This window comes from Mobula hypostoma, chromosome 27 (genome assembly GCF_963921235.1).
Source record: "Mobula hypostoma chromosome 27, sMobHyp1.1, whole genome shotgun sequence".
Taxonomy (NCBI): Eukaryota; Metazoa; Chordata; class Chondrichthyes; order Myliobatiformes; family Myliobatidae; genus Mobula; species Mobula hypostoma.
This window is the reverse complement of record NC_086123.1, coordinates 23,437,003-23,460,995: the sequence shown is the minus strand read 5'-3', so window position 1 is coordinate 23,460,995 and position 23,993 is coordinate 23,437,003. Positions and strand designations below refer to the sequence as shown.

Here is a 23,993-nt window from a genome sequence, read left to right as displayed (position 1 = left end):
CTGCTCCAAAGAGTTACGATTACCATTCTGTCGGTTTTACTGAACTGTTACATTGCTCAGCAATACTTCATCCATGATCAGTGTCAAGGGTAATAGTAATGGAAAGGCAATGTAGGAAATAAATAAAACTTTTTATTTCCTTATCAAACTTGCAAAGTTACTTACACAATACAAAAATTCTCCAAGTGGATTGTTTTTAATAGATCCTAGACACCAATCACTTTAACCATTTTTTCAATGGAGTTTACTTTAAAAACTATTTTTGCATTCGAATCTTGATGAGTATTTCCCACCACCTTGAAAAAGGAGGCATGTAGTTTTTCCAGAAAGGCAGTACCTTAATATATGTGAAAAGTATCACTGAGCAATAGGTGACTTGGCAATATTCTCCACGTGTTGCTAAAAGTTCCCTTTAAAAATCAAACTCTCAAAATTTCAACTTATGATTAATATTCTATTTACGCCAGTTGCAGCTTGTTCAAATTTTGTCCTCAACCATAAAGGCAGACTCTTTCACGTTTTTCAAATCTAACCAGCAGGTAACAACTTAAACCTATTAACCCTTCTACAATCATTCTTGAAGTCAATAGCTCCATGAAATCATAACCGGGCAACACCGTAGTGTACTGGCAATGCAGGATCAATCTATAAGGAATTTGTATGTCCTCCCCATGACCACAGAGGCTTCTTCTAGTTGCTCCGATTTCCTCCATATTCTAGAGACGTATGGCTTCATAAGGATTTGTCAGCCATAGGCATGCCATGTTGATGCCAGAAGCAAGAAGAGATTTGTGGGCTGCCCAGCACATCCTCGATCTGTGTTGATAATTGATACAAGCGACACACTTCACTGGATGCTTTGATGTATATGTGACAAATAAAATTAATCCTTAACCGTGGTTTTTTCATTCAAAGCAACATTTCTTTTATACACCAAACAATTCTATTCCTTTAAATGAGTAAAAGTCCAGGTTGTTCCAAGACTTCCTGGGAAGATTTTCTATTAGCATTCTTAATTTAGTACACAAGAAAAAAAGCTTTTTGCTTTTCTTATTCTGAGCCTGCACTATTCATGGCAAATCAAACATACATCTCTATTCTAGTAGTACTTCATTCAACTGTTTTTTGAACACGCTAATATGCACATGCTCAACATTACTGCTTTACTGCAAACAAAACCCATCAGATCATTGTCTTTTTTTTTAAAAATCATCTTTTTTTCCCCAGGAGAAACTAGGAATAGAATCATGCTTCACAAAGCATTTAGTGCTTACATGCAAAACTGGATATTGAATCAGTAATTGATATTATTTCATGCATCCATATCCTCACCTCAAATGACATAATGAAATCATGAGCATTTGCTTTCTTGGCTGCATCAATCACCTGTTTAAAAGGAAAGAAAAAAAAATCACATTTAGCTAAAATTTGACCAGCAGAGTATTAAGGCTTTGCATTTATTTTTGTTATTATTTTAGAAAGGAGAATAAAATGTAGTCAAGAATTAAGATTTTTAAAGGAAGCTAACTTGGCAAGTCCTTATAATAGGCAAAGGTAATTAAGTAATAACAACAGCAGAACGGAAGAGCGCTCAGATATCAGTAGATATTAAGCATTGGCTAAATGCAAAAGATGACCTTTGAACTTTGGCAATTCTAGTTAAAGCAACAATGTAATTATACAAGAAGATAAGCACTTCCTCTGAAAGGCGATGTCCTCTCAAAATAAGAAAGTATACTTATTTTTTTCTAGATCAGTGGTGCCCTTTCTTCACATGGTATTTCGAAGCACTGGGCAAATTAGGACAATTTATTCAATACTTCATGAAATATTACTTGATTTCCTCAGATCCAATACAGAATGACAAAAAAAAGCTCACCACACTTATATAACATGCATAAATACTAAAATTTGTTTTTTTAAGTAATAAATTCAGACAGTCTGGTCAATACAAAGGTTTCTTGAATTTAATCCTACAGAAGAGGCAAACACAGAAACAAGGTCAATTGTCTGATTAGTTGATGGAAATGGAGAAGCCAATATCTGGTTTCTAACATTACTTTCTAGTTCACTAAGCATTCACTAGCTACCTTTGAAATAATATATTCCCAGACACTAAGATGTCTGTAACCACTGAGAATATCAATGGGACTAATGCAGTGAAATGCATCCTACGTTTTTTGCCTTTCAAAGGTACATGTCAAATATTAATATCCATAAATGCACTAACCATTTTGTTCACATCAATGATACAAGCTTATTAGTTATATCCAGGAAATGGTGTAATTCGATCGAAAGCTAAATTAAAATGGTGCAATATTTTTCCACAGTTTGCCCATAAACTAATTTCTCGGTTGAACTGCACTCAGCAAAACTGCTATCAACTTAAAATCAACTCAAATTCTGTGGAAAATGGATTAAAGTTCACAAATGAAAACAGAAGTCCAAAACCATACCCCTGAAAATCAAAGCACAAATTTTGGAAGTCCCAGAAGGGAAAATTAACACTGTGCTAGCATTATACATTAACAGGGAGCTCAATTATCCTATCTAGATCCATTTACCATCAATAATTCATGTACAAATAAAAATAGTTGGAATTAATTCTCCCCATTGAATCTTCCCCTTTTCAGCAGAGCATTCTGTAAGCAACATGGAACACATTTAGTGATTAAGATAACACACACAAGATGCTGGAGGAACTCAACAGACCAGGCAGCATCTATGGAAAGAGTATAGTGGACATTTCTGGCCGAGACCCTTCAGGAGGTCTGGAAGAAAAAAAAAGATGAGTAGCTTTAAAGGGGGCGGGGAGGAGGGAAGGGAGAAACTCAAGGTGATAGGTGAAACTGGGAGGGGGAGGGGTGAAGTAAAGAGCTAGGAAATTCATTGGTGAAAGAGATACAAGGGCTGGAGAAGGAGAAATCTAATAGGCGAGGACAGAAGGTCAAGGAAGAAAGAAACGGGGGGGGGGGGGAGAGAGCACCAGAGGGAGGCAATGGGCAGATAAGGGGATAAGATGAAGAGGGGGAAAAGGGGATGAGGAATGGTGAAGGGGAGAGGGGTGCCATTATCAGAAATTTGAGAAATCGAAGTTCATGCCATCAGGTTGGATGCTACACAGGTGGTGTTCCTCTAACCTGAGTGATTATAATTTTAAGGAACTAGCCTTTGAAACTCCAACAATTCCAGTGATTAAAAACCAAGACAAACTCCACTGAGCCATATTTTGTGAAAAAACAATGCATCAAGAAACAAATTCATGGATTAGGAAATTTGCATGAATTCAAATCTCTAGAACTCACCAGCCAACTGAATCCACTTTGCCAAATGCTTTCAACAAACTGCACTGCTGCTTTCAATGCCAAGATTTGATTTACTAAATTTGCCATTAAGTATGCTGCTGAAAGTTATGATTGGTACTTAAAGAGTGATTACTGTCAGTAAAAAAATCAATTAACCTCTCCATCCTGAAAAGGATACAATAAAAATCATACAACTTTCAATGCAGTTAATAGTTATTTTTAAAGATGTTAACTGTTCAAACTTACTTTACATTCATCTCTCAGTTGATTTTTTTGTGCCACATCACTGCATTCTATCATTCTTGTCTTTCTTGATCCTTCATCATTATTGATCAATAATGTTGCCCCCACCATTAACCCAGGCTTTCTCACCCTATCAGCACACCTTAAAGATACACCTCAAAAAATTTCAAAGTGAAGCATGCAAAAGGAATCTAAACACCCAGATATTCCGTGGTCCAATTAGATCTTTTAAATTTTGCTTGTATTATTTGATATTTGTGTAGAAACTTTTATACCATTATCTAAACCAAAGGTTAGCTATTTCTCTTATCTTACACCAACATTCTCTAATTAAAATACAAATAATGAATAAAGATGACTCATTTTTATAACTCATTCTTATAAATTTACCATGCTCCCAGTAGGGTGGTGAGTTTGCAGAGCAATAGTATACATAATTACTGTCATTATTGTTGAAATGCAAGATTAAGTTATTACCTGGTATTCCCATCATGATACAGTTGAGCAAAGTTTCTTGTAATTTTTAAAATATAAAATCATTGTGGGCCGAAGAACCTGTAATGTGTTGTACTATTCTATGTTCTATTATTTCTAATATTATTTTCAGTTTTCTCCTTCATTATTTTTTCATAGAAATAAGAATAAAGTGTCATCTAATTTTACATGGTTCATGTGTTATTAAAGACTGATAACAGCTTATATATTTTAATGATTTGCTTATGTATTTATCTCAGTTCATAATGCAAATTTTATCAGTAGTAGCACATGGGAACAGTATTTTGTTTTATCTGCCTGTAATCACATCGCATGAAGCACATTGGCTGCATACTCAGACCAAATGCTTGGCTGCAAAAGCAAGGCAAACCATGCAGTTAAAACGGTCTCCAGTAAGATTACAGAATATCTTTAAATCACCTTTTTTGAAATGTGGTGCAACAATTATCCTTGAAATAATATTGTAGAAAGCAATGGTTAATGCAACCACCCGAGATCTGCAGCAAGGTATCTTGCCTTGCTGTTCCCACAATCTCCATAGCTAATACATCCCATTTATAATAAATACCAATATAATTCCAGAAACCATGAGATCAGTCTTAAAAATGAAATAAAAACTACTAAGCATTCTACACCTAACTGTGCCAGCTGATCAAATGATGCATGGTTGTGGCAGAACATTTGCATGTGACTATGAAGTTCTCGGAGCAATACTTGAACAAGAAACAAGTGACAGTTTATATTTGTTGAAATTCTTCTAGGAACTTTTACACTACAGATGCTTAAACATTTTCTGCTTTCTTACCACCAGCCCCTAGACCAACATTCCCCAGTCTACATATAAGTTGTGACTGATTTATTTTCAAGATATTAGCAAAGATTGTGGATAGGAAGGAAAGAAGAGAATGAGCCTTAACATAGGCAGGAAGAAGGATAAGCTCCCTTTAACAACAAAACCCAGTCACCCTGTCTGGTTTAGGAAGGCATTCATTCAAGTTACATTTTCAAGGAAATTGACTCCAAAACTGCAATACTTAAGCTGATCCAAAGATTCAAAGTTCAAAGTAAATTCATTATCAAAGTACATGTGTCAGCAGATACAACACTGAGATTTGTTTTCTTACGGGCATACACAGTAAATCCAAGAAACATAATAGAATCAATGAAAGACCGCATCCAACAGGACAGACAAACCACCAATGTGCAAAGGGCAACAAACTCTGCAAATATGAAAGAGAAAAATAAATAAGTAATTAAATAAGCAAGCAATAAATACCAGTAAACATGAAATGAAGAGTCCCTGTAAGTGAGTCCATAGGTTGTGGGAACAGTTCAGTGATGGGGCGAGTGAAGCTGAGGGAAGTTATCCACGCTGGTTCAGGACCCTGATAGCTGAGGGATAATAACTTTTCCTGAACCTGACAGTGCAGATCCCGAGACTCTTGTACCTTCTTCCTAATGACAGAAACGAAAAGAGCATGATCTAGGTGGTGGAGGTCCTTGACGATGGATGCGAATCCAAGTCACTTTTCAGGCAGGAGCTGATAAGTTTCATCATCAACCTCTCAAAGCACCTCATCACAGTTGATGTCAGTGCTAAATGGACAACAGTCATTGGGTCAGGTTACCATATTATTCTTGAAGCAGGTGGGTACCTCAGACTGCCAAGGCAAGAGGTTAAAGATATCAATGAACAGTTCAGTCGGTTGATCAGCACGGGTCTTTAGTACTCGTCCAGGTACCCTATCTGGGCTAAATCCTTTCCATGGTTTCTCCCCCAAAGGATGCCCTCACCGGCCACAGTCACTGATATCACTATGGGAGTTTGTGAAGGTTTCTCCATGTTTTGATGGTCAAAATGAGCATCGAAGGCATTGAGCCTTGATGTCGCTTTATTTCAATTTGTAGGTGAAAAGTTATGATCAGTTACCTTTTTTTTGGGCTCTTAGAGGATGTGCAGACCAGCTAACTGAGATTCTCACTGACATCTTCAACATCTCCCTGAGCAGTGCCATCGTTCCTACGAGCTTCAAGGCCGCCACCATCGTCCCCGTGCCGAAGAAGTCTTCAGTGTCCTGCCTCAACAACTACCATCCTGTCGCACTCACGTCCATCATCATGAAGTGTTTCGAGAGCTCGTCATGAGGCACATCAAGACCCTGCTGCCACCCTCACTGGACCCCCTGCAGTTCGCGTACCGTCCCAACCGTTCAACAGACGACGCCATTGCCTTCACTCTCCACCTGGCCCTAACCCACCTGGACAAAAAAAAGACACATACGCTTGAATGCTGCTCATAGACTTCAGTTCAGCATTCAACACAATCATTCCTCAAAAACTGATTGGAAAGCTGAGTCTACTAGGCCTGAACACCTCTCTCTGCAACTGGATCCTAGATTTCCTGACTGGGAGACCTCAGTCAGTCCAGATTGGAAGCAGCATCTCCAACGCCATCACACTGAGCAGGGGGGCCCCCCAGCGCTGTGTGCTCAGTCCACTGCTGTTCACTCTGCTGACACACGACTGTGCTGCAACACACAGCTCGAACCACATCATCAAGTTCGCCGATGACACGACCGTGGTGGGTCTCATCAGCAAGAACGATGAGTCAGCATGCAGAGAGGAGGTGCAGTGGCTAATGGACTGGTGCAGAGCCAACAACCTGTCACTGAATGTGAACAAAACAAAAGAGATGGTTGTTGACTTCAGGAGGACACAGAACGACCACTCTCCGCTGAACATCAACAACTCCTCTGTAGAGATCATTAACAGCACTAAATTCCTTGGTGTTCCCCTGGCGGAGAATCCCACCTGGTCCCTCAACACCAGCTCCATAGCAAAGAAAGCCCAGCAGCGTCTCTACTTTCTGCCAAGGCTGAGAAATGTCCATCTCCCACCCCCCATCCTCACCACATTCTACGGAGGTTGTATTGAGAGCATCCTGAGCAGCTGCATCACTGCCTGGTTCGGAAATTGCACCATCTCAGATCGCAAGACCCTGCAGCGGATAGTGAGGTCAGCTGAGAAGACCATCGGGGTCTCTCTTCCCGCCATTACAGACGTTTACACCACATGCTGTTTTCATAAAGCAAACAGCATTATAAAGGACCCCACACACCCTTGTACAAACTCTTCTCCCTCCTGCCATCTGGAAAAAGGCACCGAAGTATTCAGGCTCTCATGACCAGACTTTGTAACAGTTTCTTCCCCCAAGCCATCAGACTCCTCGATACCCAGAGCCTGGACTGACACCAACCTACCGCCCTCTTCTGTGCATATTGTCTTGTTTATTATTTATTATAATGCCTGCACTGTTTTGTGCACTTTATGCAGTCCTGGGTAGGACTGTAGTCTTCACCACACCTTGTTCCCATTCCAACCTCACTCCTTCTGAACGCTCTGCTTTCCACTCCCTCCGCACTAATCCTAACCGTACTATAAAACCTGCTGATAAAGGGGGTACTGTTGTAGTCTGGCGTACTGACCTCTCCCTTGCCAAGGCACAGCGTTAACTCACGGATACCTCCTCTTATTTACCCCTCGATCATGACCCCACTAAGGAGCACCAGGCCATTGTCTGCCACACCATCACCAACTTTATCTGCTCAGGGGATCTCCCATCCACTGTTACCAACCTTATAGTTCCCACACCCCGCACTTCCCATTTCTATCTCCTACCCAAGATCCACAAACCTGCCTGCCCAGGTAGACCCATTGTCTCAGCTTGCTCCTGCCCCACCGAACTTATTTCTGCATACCTCAACACTGTTTTATCCCCCCTTGTTCAATTGCTTCCCACCTATGTTCGTGACACTTCTCACACTCTGAATTTTTTCAATGATTTTAAGTTCCCTGGCCCCCACTGCTTTATTTTCACCATGGATGTTCAGTCCCTATATACCTTCATCCCCCACCAGGAAGGTCTCAAAGCTCTCCACTTCTTTTTGGATTCCAGACCTAACCAGTTCTCCTGTACCACCACTCTCCTCTGTCTAGCGGAATTAGTCCTTACTCTTAACAATTTCTCCTTTGGTTCCTCCCACTTCCTCCAAACAAAAGGTGTAGCCATGGGCACCTGTATGGGTCCCAGCTATGCCTGCCTTTTCGTTGGCTTTGTGGAACAGTCCATGTTCCAAGCCTATTCTGGTATCTGTCCCCCTCTTTTCCTTCACTACATCGACGACTGCATTGGCGCTGCTTCCTGCACACATGCTCAGCTTGTTGACTTCATTAACTTTGCCTCCAACTTTCACCATGCCCTCAAGTTTACCTGGTCCATTTCTGACACCTCCCTCCCCTTTCTAGATCTTTCTGTCTCTATCTCTGGAGACAGCTTATCTACTGATGTCTACTATAAGCCTACGGACTCTCACAGCTACCTGGACTATTCCTCTTCCCACCCTGTCTCTTGCAAAAATGCCACCCCCTTCTCGCAATTCCTCCGTCTCCGCTGCATCTGCTCTCAGGATGAGGCTCTTCATTCCAGGACGAAGGAGATGTCTTCCTTTTTTAAAGAAAGAGGCTTCCCTTCCTCCACCGTCAACTCTGCTCTCAAACGCATCTCACCCACTTCACGCACATCTGCTCTCACCCCATCCTCCCGCCACCCCACTAGGAATAGGGATCCCCTTGTCCTTACCTACCACCCCACCAGCCTCCGGGTCCAACATATAATTCTCCGCAACTTCCGCCATCTCCAATAGGATCCTACCACCAAGCACATCTTTCCCTCCCCTCTTTCTGCTTTCTGCAGGGATCGCTCCCTACCTGACTCCCTTGTCCATTCGTACCTCCATCCCTTCTCACCGATCTCCCTCCCGTCACTTATCCTTGTAAGCAGAACAAGAGCTACACATGCCCTTACACTTCCTCCCTCACCACCATTCAGGGCCCCAGACAGTCCTTCCAGGTGAGGCAACACTTCACCTGTGAGTCGGCTGGGGTGATATACTGCGTCCAGTGCTCCCAGTGCAGCCTGCTATATATTGGCGAGACCCGACGCAGACTGGGAGACTGTTTTGCTGAACACCTACGCTCTGTCCGCCAGAGAAAGCAAGATCTCCCAGTGGCCACACATTTTAATTCCACATCCCGTTCCCATTCTGATATGTCTATCCACGGCCTCCTCTACTGTCAAGATGAAGCCACACTCAGGTTGGAGGAACAACATCTTATATTCCATCTGAGTAGCTTCCAACCTGATGGCATGAACATTGACTTCCCTAGCTTCCGTTAATACCCCTCCTCCCCTTCACACCCCATCCCTTATTTATTTAATATAGATTTTATTTTTCCCCCTTCTTTTCCTCTTTTTTCTCCCTCTGTCCCTCTCACTATAACTCCTCGCCTGCTCACCACCCGCCCGGCTCCCCTCCCCCACTTCTGTCTCTCCTCAGGCTTCCTGTCCCCTTCTCCAGTCTAGTATCCCTTTTGCCAATCAATTTTCTAGCTCTTAGATCCACCCCTCCCCTCCTAACTTCTCCTGTCATTTTGGATCTCCCCCTCCCCCTCCTACTTTCAAATCTCTTACTACCTCTTCTTTCAGTTAGTCCTGACGAAGGGTCCTGGCCTGAAACGTTGACTGTACCTCTTCCTATAGATGATGCCTGGCTTGCTGCGTTCCACCAGCATTTTTTGTGTCTGTAGTCTAGTGTAGTTTTGTGTTGTTTTACGCAGTTCAGTGTAGTTTTTGTATTGTTCATGTAGCACCATGGTCCTGAAAAACGTCGTCTTGTTTTTACTGTGTACTGTACCAGCAGTTATGGTCGAAATGACAATAAAAAGTGACTTGACTTGATGACTTAACACTGTTCCCAAACGACCAGACAGATAAAATACTCCTCAATTTCTGATTCAGTGGTAGATCTCCATTTCTTGAAGTAAAACTCATAGCAAGAAATAACCAAACTGTATTTAGTATCATATAACACCCAAAAAAGCTTCATAAAACCATTATTAACAAATTTTGGTTTAGCACAAAAACTTAATTAAATGATCAAAAGCTAGCTCAATGAATTGGGCTTCAAGAAATATCTTAAAGGTGGTAAGTAGGGTATATGAACATGTAGATCAAGAGCATCTATTGTCTATTCAACCCCTCAAGTTTGCTCAATTCACTTATTACATTCTGCCAACCAGAAGATGCACTTATGCCTAGACTCACATTTATTTTTAACCAGCTAATCTTCTATCCTTAGCAATGTTACTTCCTTACATCAATTTCCTACAATATTCTTATCAAATGAGTTCTATAAATACAAGTATAGAGCTACGAGATGAAAAGTATCCTTTTATCTACTTCTTCAAAGACTGTGATAAAGTGGTCAAACAAGGACTGGCCAAACACATTAATTTCACTTGGTTTTTTGAAATAGGCAATGCCATGGAAATCATAGATCCAAAAGTCATCAGAATTTGAGGAACACAGAGATTTAAAGTACGCAGCATGTTTCAGAGATAGGAAGAACAAACTGGAATTAAAAAAAAACGGTACTGCCACACAAGAAGCAAATATAGAGCAGTAAACCAAGGTCATATTTAGACATCAGAAAATAATATGCAAATTTAATTTTCTCAAATCAAGCAGAATACTTGTGAAATCACTGGCATTTCCCAAGTCTTAACTCTGCAGCTGAGGCTGCGGGCCTGCTCTGGACTTTGTGTCCGTGAGCTCCACAATGTTTTGCTCTGCTGTGTGATGAACTGAGGCTGAGTCTGTGGCCTGCTCCGGGCTTCATGTCTATGGACTCCATCATGGACTTCATGTCTATGGACTCGATCATGGACTTCATGTCTATGGACTTCTGTTCTGAATGCTGTTTGCTTGCTTTTATTGTTTGTATGATTCGATTTTTTCTTCCTCCCTCTCTGCACATTGGGTGTTTGCTGGATTTTTTTTAATATAATGGGTTCTTTTGTTTTTTTTGTTTTGTGGCTACCTGCAAGGAGACAAATCTCAAGGTTGTATAATGTTATACATGCTTTGATAATAAACGTACTTTGAACTTCTTGAAGCTTATCAATTTGTATCCAATTTGTGTTCTTAGCATCAATGGATTGTATAGGGCAAAAGAAATGCCACCTGATCTTATTTTGGAACATTTTCATTGAAGATCTTCAAGGCAAAGAGTGAAATGAAGGAATCAGACACCTGGATGATTTTCCTTCATAAAATAATTTAAGAAAGCAAATGCATCAAGTTTTGTGCAGAAGAATAAGATTGAAATCTTGGATAATATTATTCTTTCTGCCCTACCCCATCATTCACATTAACTCTCCATCTCTTTTCCTCCAACCCAGCTCGTGAAAACAAATTCAGAGGCAAAGATACAATCTTCAGCACTGCTCTCCTGATCAGCTTAGTAAAATTGTCCTCTACACCTTGATAAATTCTTCTACTGTTGTTCTTATTAGATATTGAATTCTGCATGATAGATTGAAACAGATTTTTAAATAACTATTAAAATATGTAGACTAATCTATTAAAGATAGATATATGCACCACAAAATGAATAGGCTATGAGTAGAACACAACGTATTTGTGTTAGTGCTTTTTAAACAAAATCTGACACCTGTGATGCAGGCAGTATATATTTGACATCTATTGTGAAACAAGAGTTTTCCAATGGATACTGTAAGTCTCATTTAAAACACAGCTTTCTAAAAAGAGTACCAAGGCTATATACAGTGCCTGTTAAAGGCATTCACCTGACCCCCCTCCCCTCGCCAAGAAGTTTTCATGTTTTATTGTTTTACAACATTGAATCACAGTGTCTCTTTCGTATCAAAGTGAAAACAGGGAAGGGAATGTGAAAACAAGCTTCTACAAATTACTCTAAATTTACTACAATTATTAAACACAAAATAATTGATTGCATTCACCCCCTTCAAGTCAGTATTTAGTAGATGCACCTTTGACAACAATTAAAGGCTTGAGTCTGTGTGGATAGGTCTCTAATAGCTTTGCAGATCTGGGCACTGCAATTTTTCCCCATTCTTCTTTACAAAACTGCTCAAGCTCTGACAAAGATTGCTTGGGGATCATGAGTGAACAGCCCTTTTCAAGTTCAGCAACAAATTCTCAATTGGATTGAGGTCTGGACTCTGACTTGGCCACTCCAGGACATTAACTTCGTTGTTTTTAAACCCTTTCCTGTGTAGCCTAGGCTTTATGCTTGGGGTCATTTTCTCGCTGGAAAACAAATCTTCTCCCAAGTCGCAGATCTCTTGCAGACTGCATCAGGTTTTCCACTAGGATTTTCTTGTATTTTGCTGCATTCATTTTACTCTCTACCTTCACAAGCCTTCCGGGGCCTGCTGCAGTGAAGCATCCCAACAGCATGATGCAGCCACTACCATGCTTCACAGTAGGGATGGTGTGTTTCTGATGATGTGTGGTGTTTGACAGACGCCAAACATAGCCTGGTGGTGAAAATGCTCAATTTTGTTTTTATCAGACCATAGAACCTTCTTCCAGCTGACTTCAGAGTCTCCCACATGCCTTCTGGCAAACGCTAGCTGAGATTTCATGCAAGTTTTCTTTTCCCCCAATAGTGGCTTCCTCTTTGCCACTCTCCCATTAAGCACCTGGGCAACAGTTGATGTATGTTCAGTCTCTCCCATTGCAGCCACTGAAGCTTGCAACTCTGCCAGAGTTGTCATACTGGCATTCCCTCACTAATCCCCTTCTTGCACAGTCACTCAGTTTTTGAGGACTGCCTGCTCTAGGCAGAATAGCAGTCGTGACATATTCTTTCCATTTCTTGATGAATGACTTATTATCAGTATACTAAGGGATATTCAGTGACTTGGAAATTTTCTTGTATTCATCTCCTGACTTGTGCTTTTCAATAACCTTTTCGTGGAGTTGCTTGGAGAGTTCTTTTGTCTTCATGGTGTAGTTTTTGCCAGGATACTGACTCACCAGCAGTTGGACTTTCCAGATGCAGGTGTATTTTTACCACAAAAATTGAAACACCTTGACTGCATATTTAACTAATTATGTGACTTCTAAAACCAATTGGCTGCACCAGTGATGTTTTGGTGAGTCATATTAAAGGGGATGAATACTTAATCAATTATTTTGTGTTTTATATTTGTAATTAATTTAGATCACTTTGTAGAAATCTGGTTTCACTTTGACATGAAAGAGTCTTTTTCTGTTGATCAGTGTCAAAAAAAACATGAAAACTTCCAAGGGCATGAATACTTTTTATAGACACTGTTGAATTACAATTGTAACTAAAATTCCATTCATTTTTTTAATTCTTCTGGAGCTATTTCTTTTCTCCTAAATAGCAATGCCCAATTCACGAACCTAACTTTAACATGAGCTTTTTGATTTATATCAGTAAAGATGATTCTGATTTTAAATAAGCTCTGTTCTGATAATGCACTTGCAGTTTTCTTCACATTGGGTATATTGTAAATTTGAACTCAGCTTGTACTACACAATCATTGCATTAAACTATGTTGACCATAACACAGGATACTGTCCAAACTGATGATACGAGTATTGATTTCTCCTTCCGGTGAACAAATTCCATCCACCCCCCTTCCTTTATTTTCCCCACGCTGACCTTTCATTTCTTACCTGCCCATTACTTCCCTGGATCCCCCCCACCGACTTCCCTTTCTCCTATTGTCCACTCTCCTCTTCTATCAGATACTTTCCTCTCCAGCCCTTGACCTTTCCCACCAACCTAACTTCACCTATCACCTGCTAGCTAGCCTCTCTCCCCCCCCGCCCACCCACCAGCTTTTTAAATTCAGGCATCTCACCCCTTCCTTCTCAGTCCCGAAGAAGGGTCTCAGCCCAAAAAGTCAACTGTTTTCTCTTTTCCACAGATGCTGCCTGATCTGCTGACTTCCTCCAGTAGTTTGTATGTATTGCTATACATTCTAACCTTCCTTCGCTCAACACACCTTTTTCCACTGAAATAATTCAGATTTTGTTTTCTCACCTAATCGTTCTTCTATAATTAAATTTAACAAGAATGACCACTAGAGTAAGAAGCTTGCCATGACATTCTATGCTTTTACTCTGTTCATTAGTGTTTGAAATTCTTTTATTAATGTGAATTTGCATTTGACTAATTAGACATTTATATAAATCTGCTTTATGAATTATGAAGCATTGATGACTTGGTGGTAAAAACTGAACATTAACCCTGTTCGCTGCAACTATACAAATACAATTAAAATGAAAGTTTCCTGCACCTAACAGCAAGTAATTGATCTGCAACTGTTCTGCTATTAATCATGCATAATTGACAGAAATTTCTACTGAGAGCATAACGAGAAATCTACACAAGTAATCTAACTAAGTAAATGATTCATGAGCGGTAATTAAATGCATCACAAATACATGTAAATCATACAATTTTCCATGAGAAAAGAAATAACACTAAGACAACTTATAATTTTGATCTATGAACAATCAACATGCTTTTTGCTTGCCATCTATTTGTTGGCAGGTAATGATATTGCAGTTTTGCAGAAGTAACACAGCAACATCAAGAGGAAAGCTCTACAATAAGGCCCTTACTCAATATGAAACGGATTCTATAAAACACAAGAAACATTGTCTCACAAAACTACAGCTGTGCTGGAAACTGTTTAGTCACAGAATCTGAACCAATTACACAGCTGTTGACAGTTCCTCAGTTGTCAAACAGCATTTATAAGCAAATGAAATTCGGAACCATACAATGGAATTGTAAGACAACAATAAAGGAACAGTGTGATGGCTTGACACTAAATCATTATTATTAGAAATCTGGGTGTAGTAATTTAGTCCCAGACTCAGTGAACTTGCAAGTATGGTCTCCACAAAGTCACTGTTCTGCAACTTTCAAGTATTTCTCAGATATTTTTCCCCTAATCAGATTCATCAATCGTTCCTACTCAAGTCTCAAGATTTGACTCCTTTTCTCAAATGCATCATTTGATTACAATGCTGAGTGCAGAGCAACCACTCCATGTCAGAAATATTGCAATATTTTCATCATCAAAAATATAAATAATCACTCAATAAAACAACTTGCATAGCCAGCCAGTTGTGAAGTAGCATCTGCACCAGACTTCAAGACGAACGGTCCTGAGTTCAAATCCAGCCAGCTCTTTGCACACTTTCCATCTTTGCTGGGTTGCTGTTGCAGCCAGCAACTTGGCCTCATAAAATAAAACAGTCAAATGCTACAGAAATGGCAAATACGTCACTCGATGTGCCAAAAGGAGTGAAAAGGAACAACAACAAAACAACTTGCAAGGTGAACGTTTAATCTACAGATCAACTATGTGAGTACTTATGCCTAAGCAGCATTTTTCCAGTAAAACTTTGGTGCATCAGGACTGAAATTGTAGAAATGGAAACCAGCCCTCCACACTCTCAGTCATGATACAGGGTCTCAAACTTGAAATATGAATCACCTCTCGACCTACACAGATGCTGCCTCACTAACGAAGCTCCCCCAGCAGTTGATTTTTTGCTCCAGATTACTCATCTGCGACCCTTTGCATCTTTTTAGCAAAGAGCTTTTGTTATTTCATTGATTTATTTTACTCCCCCCCACCAATAGATTTACAATGGCATAAATTGGAAGTCTTGTATACAATAGCAAATGACAATAGACAATAGGTGCAGGAGTAGGCCATTCGGCCCCTCGAGCCAGCACCGCCATTCACTGTGATCATGGCTGATCATCCACAATCAGTACCCCGTTCCTGCCTTCTCCCTATATCCCTTGGCTCCGCTATCATTAAGAGCTCTATCTAACTCTTTCTTGAAAACATCCAGAGAATTGGCCTCCACTGCCTTCTGAGGCAAAGCATTCCACAGATCCACAACCCTCTGGGTGAAAAAGTTTTTCCTCAACTCTGTTCTAAATGGCCTACCCCTAATTCTCAAATTGTGGCCTCTGGTTCTGGACTCCCCCAACATCAGGAACATGTTTCTTGCCTCTAGCGTGTCCAATCCCTTAATAATCTCATATGTTTCAATCAGATCCGCTCTCATCCTTCTAAATTCCAGTGTATACAATCCCAGTCGCTCCAATCTTTCAACATATGATAGTCCTGCCATCCCGGGAATTAACCTCATGAACCTCCGCTGCACTCCCTCAATAGCAAGAATGTCCTTCCTCAAATTTGGAGACCAAAACTGTACACAATATTCCAGGTGCTGTCTCACCAGGGCCCTGTACAACTGCAGAAGACCCTTTTTGTTCCTATACTCAATTCCCCTTGTTATGAAGGCCAACATGCCATTAGCTTTTTTCACTGCCTGCTGTACCTGCATGCTTACTTTCAGTGACTGATGAACAAGGGCACCAAGATCTCGCTGAACTTCCCCTTTTCCTAACTTGACACCATTCAAATAGTAATCTGCCTTCCTGTTCTTGCCACCAAAGTGGATAACCTCACATTTATCCACATTAAACTGCATCTGCCATGCATCTGCCACTCACACAACCTGTCCAAGTCATCCTGCATTATCTCAACATCCTCCACACATTTCACACTGCCACCCAGCTTTGTGTCATCTGCAAATTTGCTGATGTTACTTTTAATCCCTTCATCTAAATCATTAATGTATATTGTAAATAGCTGCAGTCCCAGCACCGAGCCTTGCAGTACCCCACTGGTCACCAACTGCCATTCTGAAAGGGACTCGTTAATCCCTATTCTTTGTTTCCTGTCTTTCAACCAATTTGCGACCCATGTCAGTACCCTACCCCCAATACCATGTGCTCTAATTTTGCCCACTGATCTCCTGTATGGGACCTTATCAAAGGCTTTCTGAAAGTCCAGGTACACTACATCCACTGGCCCTCCCTTGTCCATTTTCATAGTTACATCCTCAAAAAATTCCAGAAGATTAGTCAAGCATGATTTCCCCTTCATAAATCCATGCTGATTCGGACCGATCCTGTTACTGCTATCCAAATGTGCCACTATTTCATCCTTTATAATTGACTCCAACATCTTCCCCACCACTGATGTCAGGCTAACTGGTCTATATGGTTTAACAGGTTAAATGCAAAGATAAATAATCAATATGAATTCAAAGAGGGTTTTCAAATAAAAACATTCAACTCTACTCACCTGGAGGCATTATAAATGCAAGATTTGATTTTCTTTGTACTATACCAGAGTACTATAATTTTAACATATCCACAGAAATAATTAACTAGTGAGATAATTAAAAAATCAGACTCCAAGTGAATGACTATAAAAGATGAGGATTATATATTATCCCAGTAATTGGTTTATACATGAAAACATTAATAAACTAGTGGTGTTTAGTGAGGTGCCTAAATCTACTTACTGTGCACAATATTTTGTACTCAGTCTATATTTAAAATAAATGCTTTTTTTAGTAATTTAGCTGAAGGCTCTATGCAGTCTATGACCTACATTTGTGTTATCTACTAATTAAAGAAATTTAATTAGGTTTTTGCTTCTGGGCTCTTTTTGTTCATTGAAAGCAGTCACTACTTGAATTCATGCAGCTGATTCCAATTAAACATACAATTGAAAATGTGCCTGCATATTTATCAACAAGATTGGTTTTGCAAACTGTATCCTATCCACTAGCATTTAACAGTTACAACTTTGTCATTAATTTATTAATGACTAGTTAATGCAAATGTACTAAGGTTTACATCCATTCTTTCAAGTGGCTCTTTAAATATATCTTCATTTCTGCACCGTAGCATTCTTAACGCCTAGTTCTCTCTGGAGTATACTCCTGACAAACATAATTGAAAACATGAGTAATTCTCACAAGAATATCCAACTGCAAAAAGGCGTTAATGGAGAAGGTCATGCCTCACTGAAAACACTAGTTAATGCCACAGAAGTAGAAAGCAGCACAATAAAACAGTAATACGATTTCTACATCACTCTTTGATTTCAAGGCGAGAGATTCTACCCATCACCATAACTTCCTCCAGTTAAGATGTCAGGAAAATGATACTGTGGGAATTCATTCAACATTGTTCTACCAACAGCTGGATACTCAGCCATGAACCTCTCTTCTGCACATGACAGAATAACCTATTGCCAGCAGCTGGCCTAACCAAAACTGGAAGCTCACAATACTGTAAAATATGAACACAGCTCCCTGCCTAGGAGCATCTTCATCACAGTAAATGCAGAGGTGATCTAAAAAGCACCTTTAAAAATGTAAAAGAAATTGATAAGGAGGGAAAAGATACAAGATTTGAATGGAAGTTTTTTTTATTGCAGTTAATATGAATATGGATGTATTCAAAATTGTAAATTATAGACTATGACAAATTAACCTATCCTGGTACACCTTTGGACAGTGGAGGAAATGGGAATGCATGGGGAAAGCCTATGCATTCCACGGAGAGGACCTACAGACTCCTTACAGAGGATGCCAGGGTTGAACCCAAACTCTGATGCCCTGAGCTCCAGAGCATCACACTAACTGCTACGCTACTGTGGCACCCAAATACACCAGAAATACAACAGTACAAGAGTTCCAGGTTCATGAGATAGATTGAAAAAATATCTGTTTTCATTATACATTATGCCCATATTACAAGTTCATGCTTAACAGCCAATGCTACCATTCCCTCCAGATGTCAAATTGACATTTAGCATCAAACACATGTAAAGAATTTTCTATACATTTCAAAATCTGCAGATCCTAATCACTTTGCTTTAAAAACTAAGCATCTGGAAATAATTGTACAAGGACATAGGAATTAGTAAACACCATCATTTTATAAATAGCAGCATTTACCTTAGCAGCAATGACAATTAGCGACTGATTCCAAAGGGGCACATTAGCAAAGGTTACACAATCAAGTTAACACAAGTTTAAACAAGAGACAACTCTTCAGCCTCTTGAGCCTACTTTACTATTTAATATTATGGCCAACCTATTATTTTTGCACTCCGTCCTGCACCATTCCCAAATCTCGTCATTCCTTCCAATAGCCACAATCTATACATTTGTCTTAAATATCTTGTATGCACAATTCCAAGCACTGTCTCACAAGAGCTATATGAAATTTCACCAGGGTATCTTTACATTCAATTCAAATCTTATTCCAAAAATGGCCAACATACCACTTGGCTTCCTGAATACTTGCTGCAGCTAAATATTAACTTTTATGATTCCTTTACAAGAACACCAAGGTCACTCTGAAAGTCAACACCCTTTGATTTCCCACTATTTACAGTGCTATTTTCATACATGCTTTGTCCATTTTAGGACCCTGACTAGCAATATTTTGCTACCTTGCACTAACCCCGTGTCCTTTCACCAATTTTTTTTTAAATTTTTCTCTCAAAATCCTGTTTCCAGAAATGTATTTAAAGCCCTATCAACAGCCCTATAGATTGCTCCTGAAGGTTCATTTTCTTATAGGCAGACTCAAAACATCCAATGACTATTTAATAAAATCAATGAAAGACAACCACTGTGCAAAAGACAAACTGCACAAATACAAGAGAAAAAGAAAGAATAAATATTGAGAACATGAGATGCAGAATCCTTGAAAGTGAGTCCATAGGTTGTGGGAACAGTTCAGTGATGGGGCAAGTGAAGTTGAGTGAAGTTACCCCCTTTGATTCAAGAGCCTGATGGTCGAGGGGTAGTAACTGTTCTGGACATATTCATTACCACTATTAATTCTACACTGAATCATGAAGTCTTCCTATCAATAATGAACTTTGAGAGCTCAGAAAGTCATCACTAACATTACAAGAAATACTAATAACAATATTTCAAATTCGCTGACAGGCAAAAGACATGGGACTATATTTAAGAATAAATACTAGCAAGCTATTTACCATTAAAAATAAAGAATTCTGTACCTGCAGTGGGAAATGACAATTTCAAAATAAATTTATCATTCAGACAGCTAATCAAGTTAAAATGGCAACACAAGAGGATACAGATAGAATATGGAGGATAAAAACAAAATGCTGCAAGAACTCAATAGGTCAAGCAGCATCTACGGAGGCAGAGGGACGGACAATGTTTTGAGTCACGATCCATTATCAAAACAGTTAAAACATTAACTAAATGGTTTGGTTAAAAATGTTAATTCAAGCCATCATCGAACTAATCAATGATATTCATCTGCTTTCGATAGTTTCTTGAAATGGCAATCGTCTTGCAGTATTGATTTTGAATCATCTCTCACTTACTATGATAGAATCTCTCTAAATGTTCAAGAGTTAAAAAGGAAGGCTAGAGTTAATTTGAGATTTCATTCTTTGGTCAATTCTCCACAAAAGGCAGTGCTGATAAGCCAACAACTTCCCTCTTCGGGAATTTTATAATGAATGGGAACTATTATCACCTCATAGCAATATTATAGCTTTCTGTTGTGCTAAATATTCCAACACCACTTTTTTTTTCAAAAAAAAGAGACATGCATTTGAGTTACATTTTAGGAAATGAGCCACTTGTTAAAGTTGGCCTATGATCATCTAAGGCCCATGTGAGTTTCTTCTGTTATTACGAAGCAACTTTTGAACTTTATTTTCCTTTAAAGTATCTCAAAACAAAGAATTAGTCATGCAATCTTATTTTGAAAACAGTCTGGCAAACTAACTGATATCCACACTTTGCTTACTAATGACCTGACCTAGATACGAGGACTCCCCCGCCCCCCCACCCCTCCGTTGCCTCAGGGTTGTCCATGGATTCTGCGTCCCAGCTGTCTAGGTGATATGCAAGTCGGTATTTGCCAGGACAGTACAATGTGGAGAACAAGCTGTCGCCCATGCAGGCTCTCCCTCCATGCAGCTGATGAATCCAAAGGGACTGCAGAGATGGATTCAGTATGGCACCATTGGCATCGCAAGAGTTGCCAGTCAGCGTTGAACTCCAAGTAGAACTGCCTTAGGGACTCCAGATCCTGATTTTTCCCCCTCTGGGTTTACTCTGGAGGCCTTCCCCATGAGTGAGTATAATTACAAGGCAACAGAAGTTTGAGATCAGAGTTTTCCTTCTCCTACATGAGCTGCCAACCACAGCTGATGAGCCTCATCTGTCAGGAACAACTGGTTTTAAGGTATCAGTTATCTGCCTTTGCCCATTCTCCTGAGGGTAGAAACCGTTCTGCCAGGCTTTGTGGCTTAAGCCACACATGAAGGCCAGGAGATGGACTTGGTTGTCAGAGGCTATTCGAGACGCACACCATTGGAAGCATTTAATACATAAAGGGAGCTTGTCCCCACTACCTCTCCTGGCTATAACAACCTTAAGGTTGACTTAAATAATAAATTTGACTTAAATTTTTAGAGATATGGAAAAAAAAACCCTTGGCCCTATTTTCTATGATAAAAATCAAAAGTGAGACAAATAAAAAATTTATCTGGATAGGTAGGCTAATTTTAAAGGTGGGCACTGGTTCTTTTTGTAGAGAAAAGTACACTACAACTTTTGGCCTTTCTGATGAATGCTGAGGCACTGAATTCCTTCAGACAAAAAACTGACTTGTTTCTGGCTGGATAAGATATTTTCTCACACAGGGGTTAGTTACTGGATTCCATTAGTAAAGGTCAGAGTCATCACCTGGGCTAGTTTTGATGGCTCAAGGAAGGAGAGCTGGAATTTTCCAAGTTAATTCCCCATCCTTCAACAGGCCTGAGCTTTATATGACTTGTTTCCCCTTCTCTTAGGCTTTTGGGTGGAGTGGTAATATATTGATTAGGATTGAGAAGGCACTGCAGTCATGTAGGACAAGCTGGGTAGATCAGTGAATGTTTTTCCTCATTCACAATGTTTCATATGTGTGAAAAACTCCAATAAACACAAGCCCCTAATAGCAAAACAAGCTCAAGCGTGCCTGAGTTTGTAATTCTTCTTTCATAACCAACAGCTGTTTCAACTATACAGCCTCTATAGATATCATCTTCAGTACACAAATTATGCAAAATTATATGGTGAGCTCAGAACACAAACATCACTTTAGAAGTAATCTAACAAATCTATTGCTGCTTTCTGGTGGATAATCTTTTTCTTTATTACAAGCATTTCCAAAATAAGGATGGAAACAAATATGTGAAAACCAATAAAGGACTCTTATTATGTCAGATCAGTTTTCCCTAGCTTTAGCTACTTTAAATTGATATCATCAACCACTTGTCCTTAAAATTGCTGTTACTGATGTTATCTCCAATGAGGCCTTTCATAGTCCATTTTAAATATCAGCTTTGTACTATTGAAGGTCATTTGTTCTGTTCATTCACCCCTTTCTTTTGAACCTCACTGCATGCTATCTTTTTCATCTTTCCTGGATTTATTGTAAGTATATAAAGTGCTGATGGTCTCAAGATCTTTAATAGCTCAGCAAGGCTCTCTATCATCTCCAGTCTAAACAAACTCAACTTCCCACAGCCCTTAGATGCAATTTTGCCGGCTATTTTTTAAAATTTGCATTAATCAACATTTCATTAAAATCCATATTTCATTTTTATTGTTTCCTTTCTACTCCCTTGCAAACTTGCTAATGGTGTGGAACAGCTTATGGCAAAGAGAATTCACAGCTCAAGGCTGGTCAAGCCAAAAGAGGGATTAATATATCAACGTCAGAAGTTACAGAATTTGAACAAAACTTTTTAAACCTGATTAAGCTAAAAAAAACACAATAAGCCTAAATGAAGAATTGCAGTATTAAATTTCTCAGTTACAGCAATGGTCAAAACTGAAAATTTCACTTAGTTGTAAATCACAACTTTGTGGGCCGAAGGGCCTCTACTGTGCTGTAGGATTTCTATGTTTCTAAGTTTCAGATAATGAAATCAGAGGCTTTGATTTTATTTCACATTTTAAGGACTATCCATATCCAAAGGTTCTATCTGCCTTGAGACAACTCAAGGTCAGAAAAAATGTTAAACAAGTAGAGATATTTCTGCTCTCTATTGTAATGCTTTCCATCTTGGAAAATCAAAACTCATAGGAATCAGTTGGATTTAACACAAACTATATAACTGTAGATTTCATAATGTTTCAGACAATTACTATTTTTTTCCCAAAATCCGTAGGTTACTACATCACAATTGAACCACAATACCATTTGCAATATCCTACCTCTTCCATATTCGCCTCTCTTCCATATGTGATGTTTTTCTTAATAGATGTTGCAAACAACGTAGGCTCCTGACTAACAACTGAAATCTTCTGCCGAAACCACTGAGGATCCAAAGTTTGCAGATCACATTTTCCTAATCAAAGAATACATTAAATTATACACAAGTTTATTATTCTATGTAGTAAAGCTCCAAATCAACAAAATTACCACTAGCATACCAAAATAACAAATGCACATAGAAAGCAGTGGCTTTTTTCTTAATCTCCAAATTTGCACCCAAAAATGATGATTTGTAATAATTTCCTTCTATTACCACGATCATGATGTTCAACTTTTTATGCCTCAACCTCATTTGAGAATGACAGTGTTCATATCTTGAGACACCTGCTTAAAGCAAAACTAGCGCACAAGGCACAAATGAGAAATGAAGTAAATTTGGCAAATATTACATTCCCTTTTGCAGAAAAAGCCAACTGTAGCACACTGGCTGTGAGCCAAATTGAGCTCCACTAATTCATTACAAAATTGAAATGGAGACAAGCACTTCCACTTGCCAACATCATCAATTTTATTGATGTAGAAGCACTCCAGTTCCAAGAAAAGATCATGAACATAGGACATTCACCCTGCAGCACACACAAAGTGCTGGAGGAACTCAGCAGGCCAGGCAGCATCTATTGGAAAAGAGTACAGTCGATGTTTTGGGCTGAAACTCTTCAGCAGGACTGGAGAAAAAAAAAGAGCTGAGGATTAGATTTAAAAGATTTAGAGGAGAGAGAAACACAAGGTGTTTGGTGAAATCTGAAGGGGGAGGGATGAAGTAAAGAACTGGGAAGCTGATTGGTGAAAGAGACAGCAGCCATGGAAG

General features: G+C 39.5%; 1 protein-coding gene across 2 annotated transcripts in view; it reads right to left on the bottom strand.

Moving 5' to 3' along the window:
* Positions 1–23,993, bottom strand: part of LOC134338554 (ABC transporter B family member 1-like) — a 142,935-nt gene that overhangs the window by 41,306 nt on the left and 77,636 nt on the right. For both annotated transcript variants that reach the window (XM_063034460.1, XM_063034461.1), the window contains 2 exons: positions 23,125–23,258; positions 1,333–1,386 (listed from right to left, as the gene is read on the bottom strand). In XM_063034460.1, coding sequence (XP_062890530.1) covers positions 1,333–1,386; positions 23,125–23,258 — 188 coding nt within the window. The remainder of the gene's footprint in view (positions 1–1,332; positions 1,387–23,124; positions 23,259–23,993) is intronic.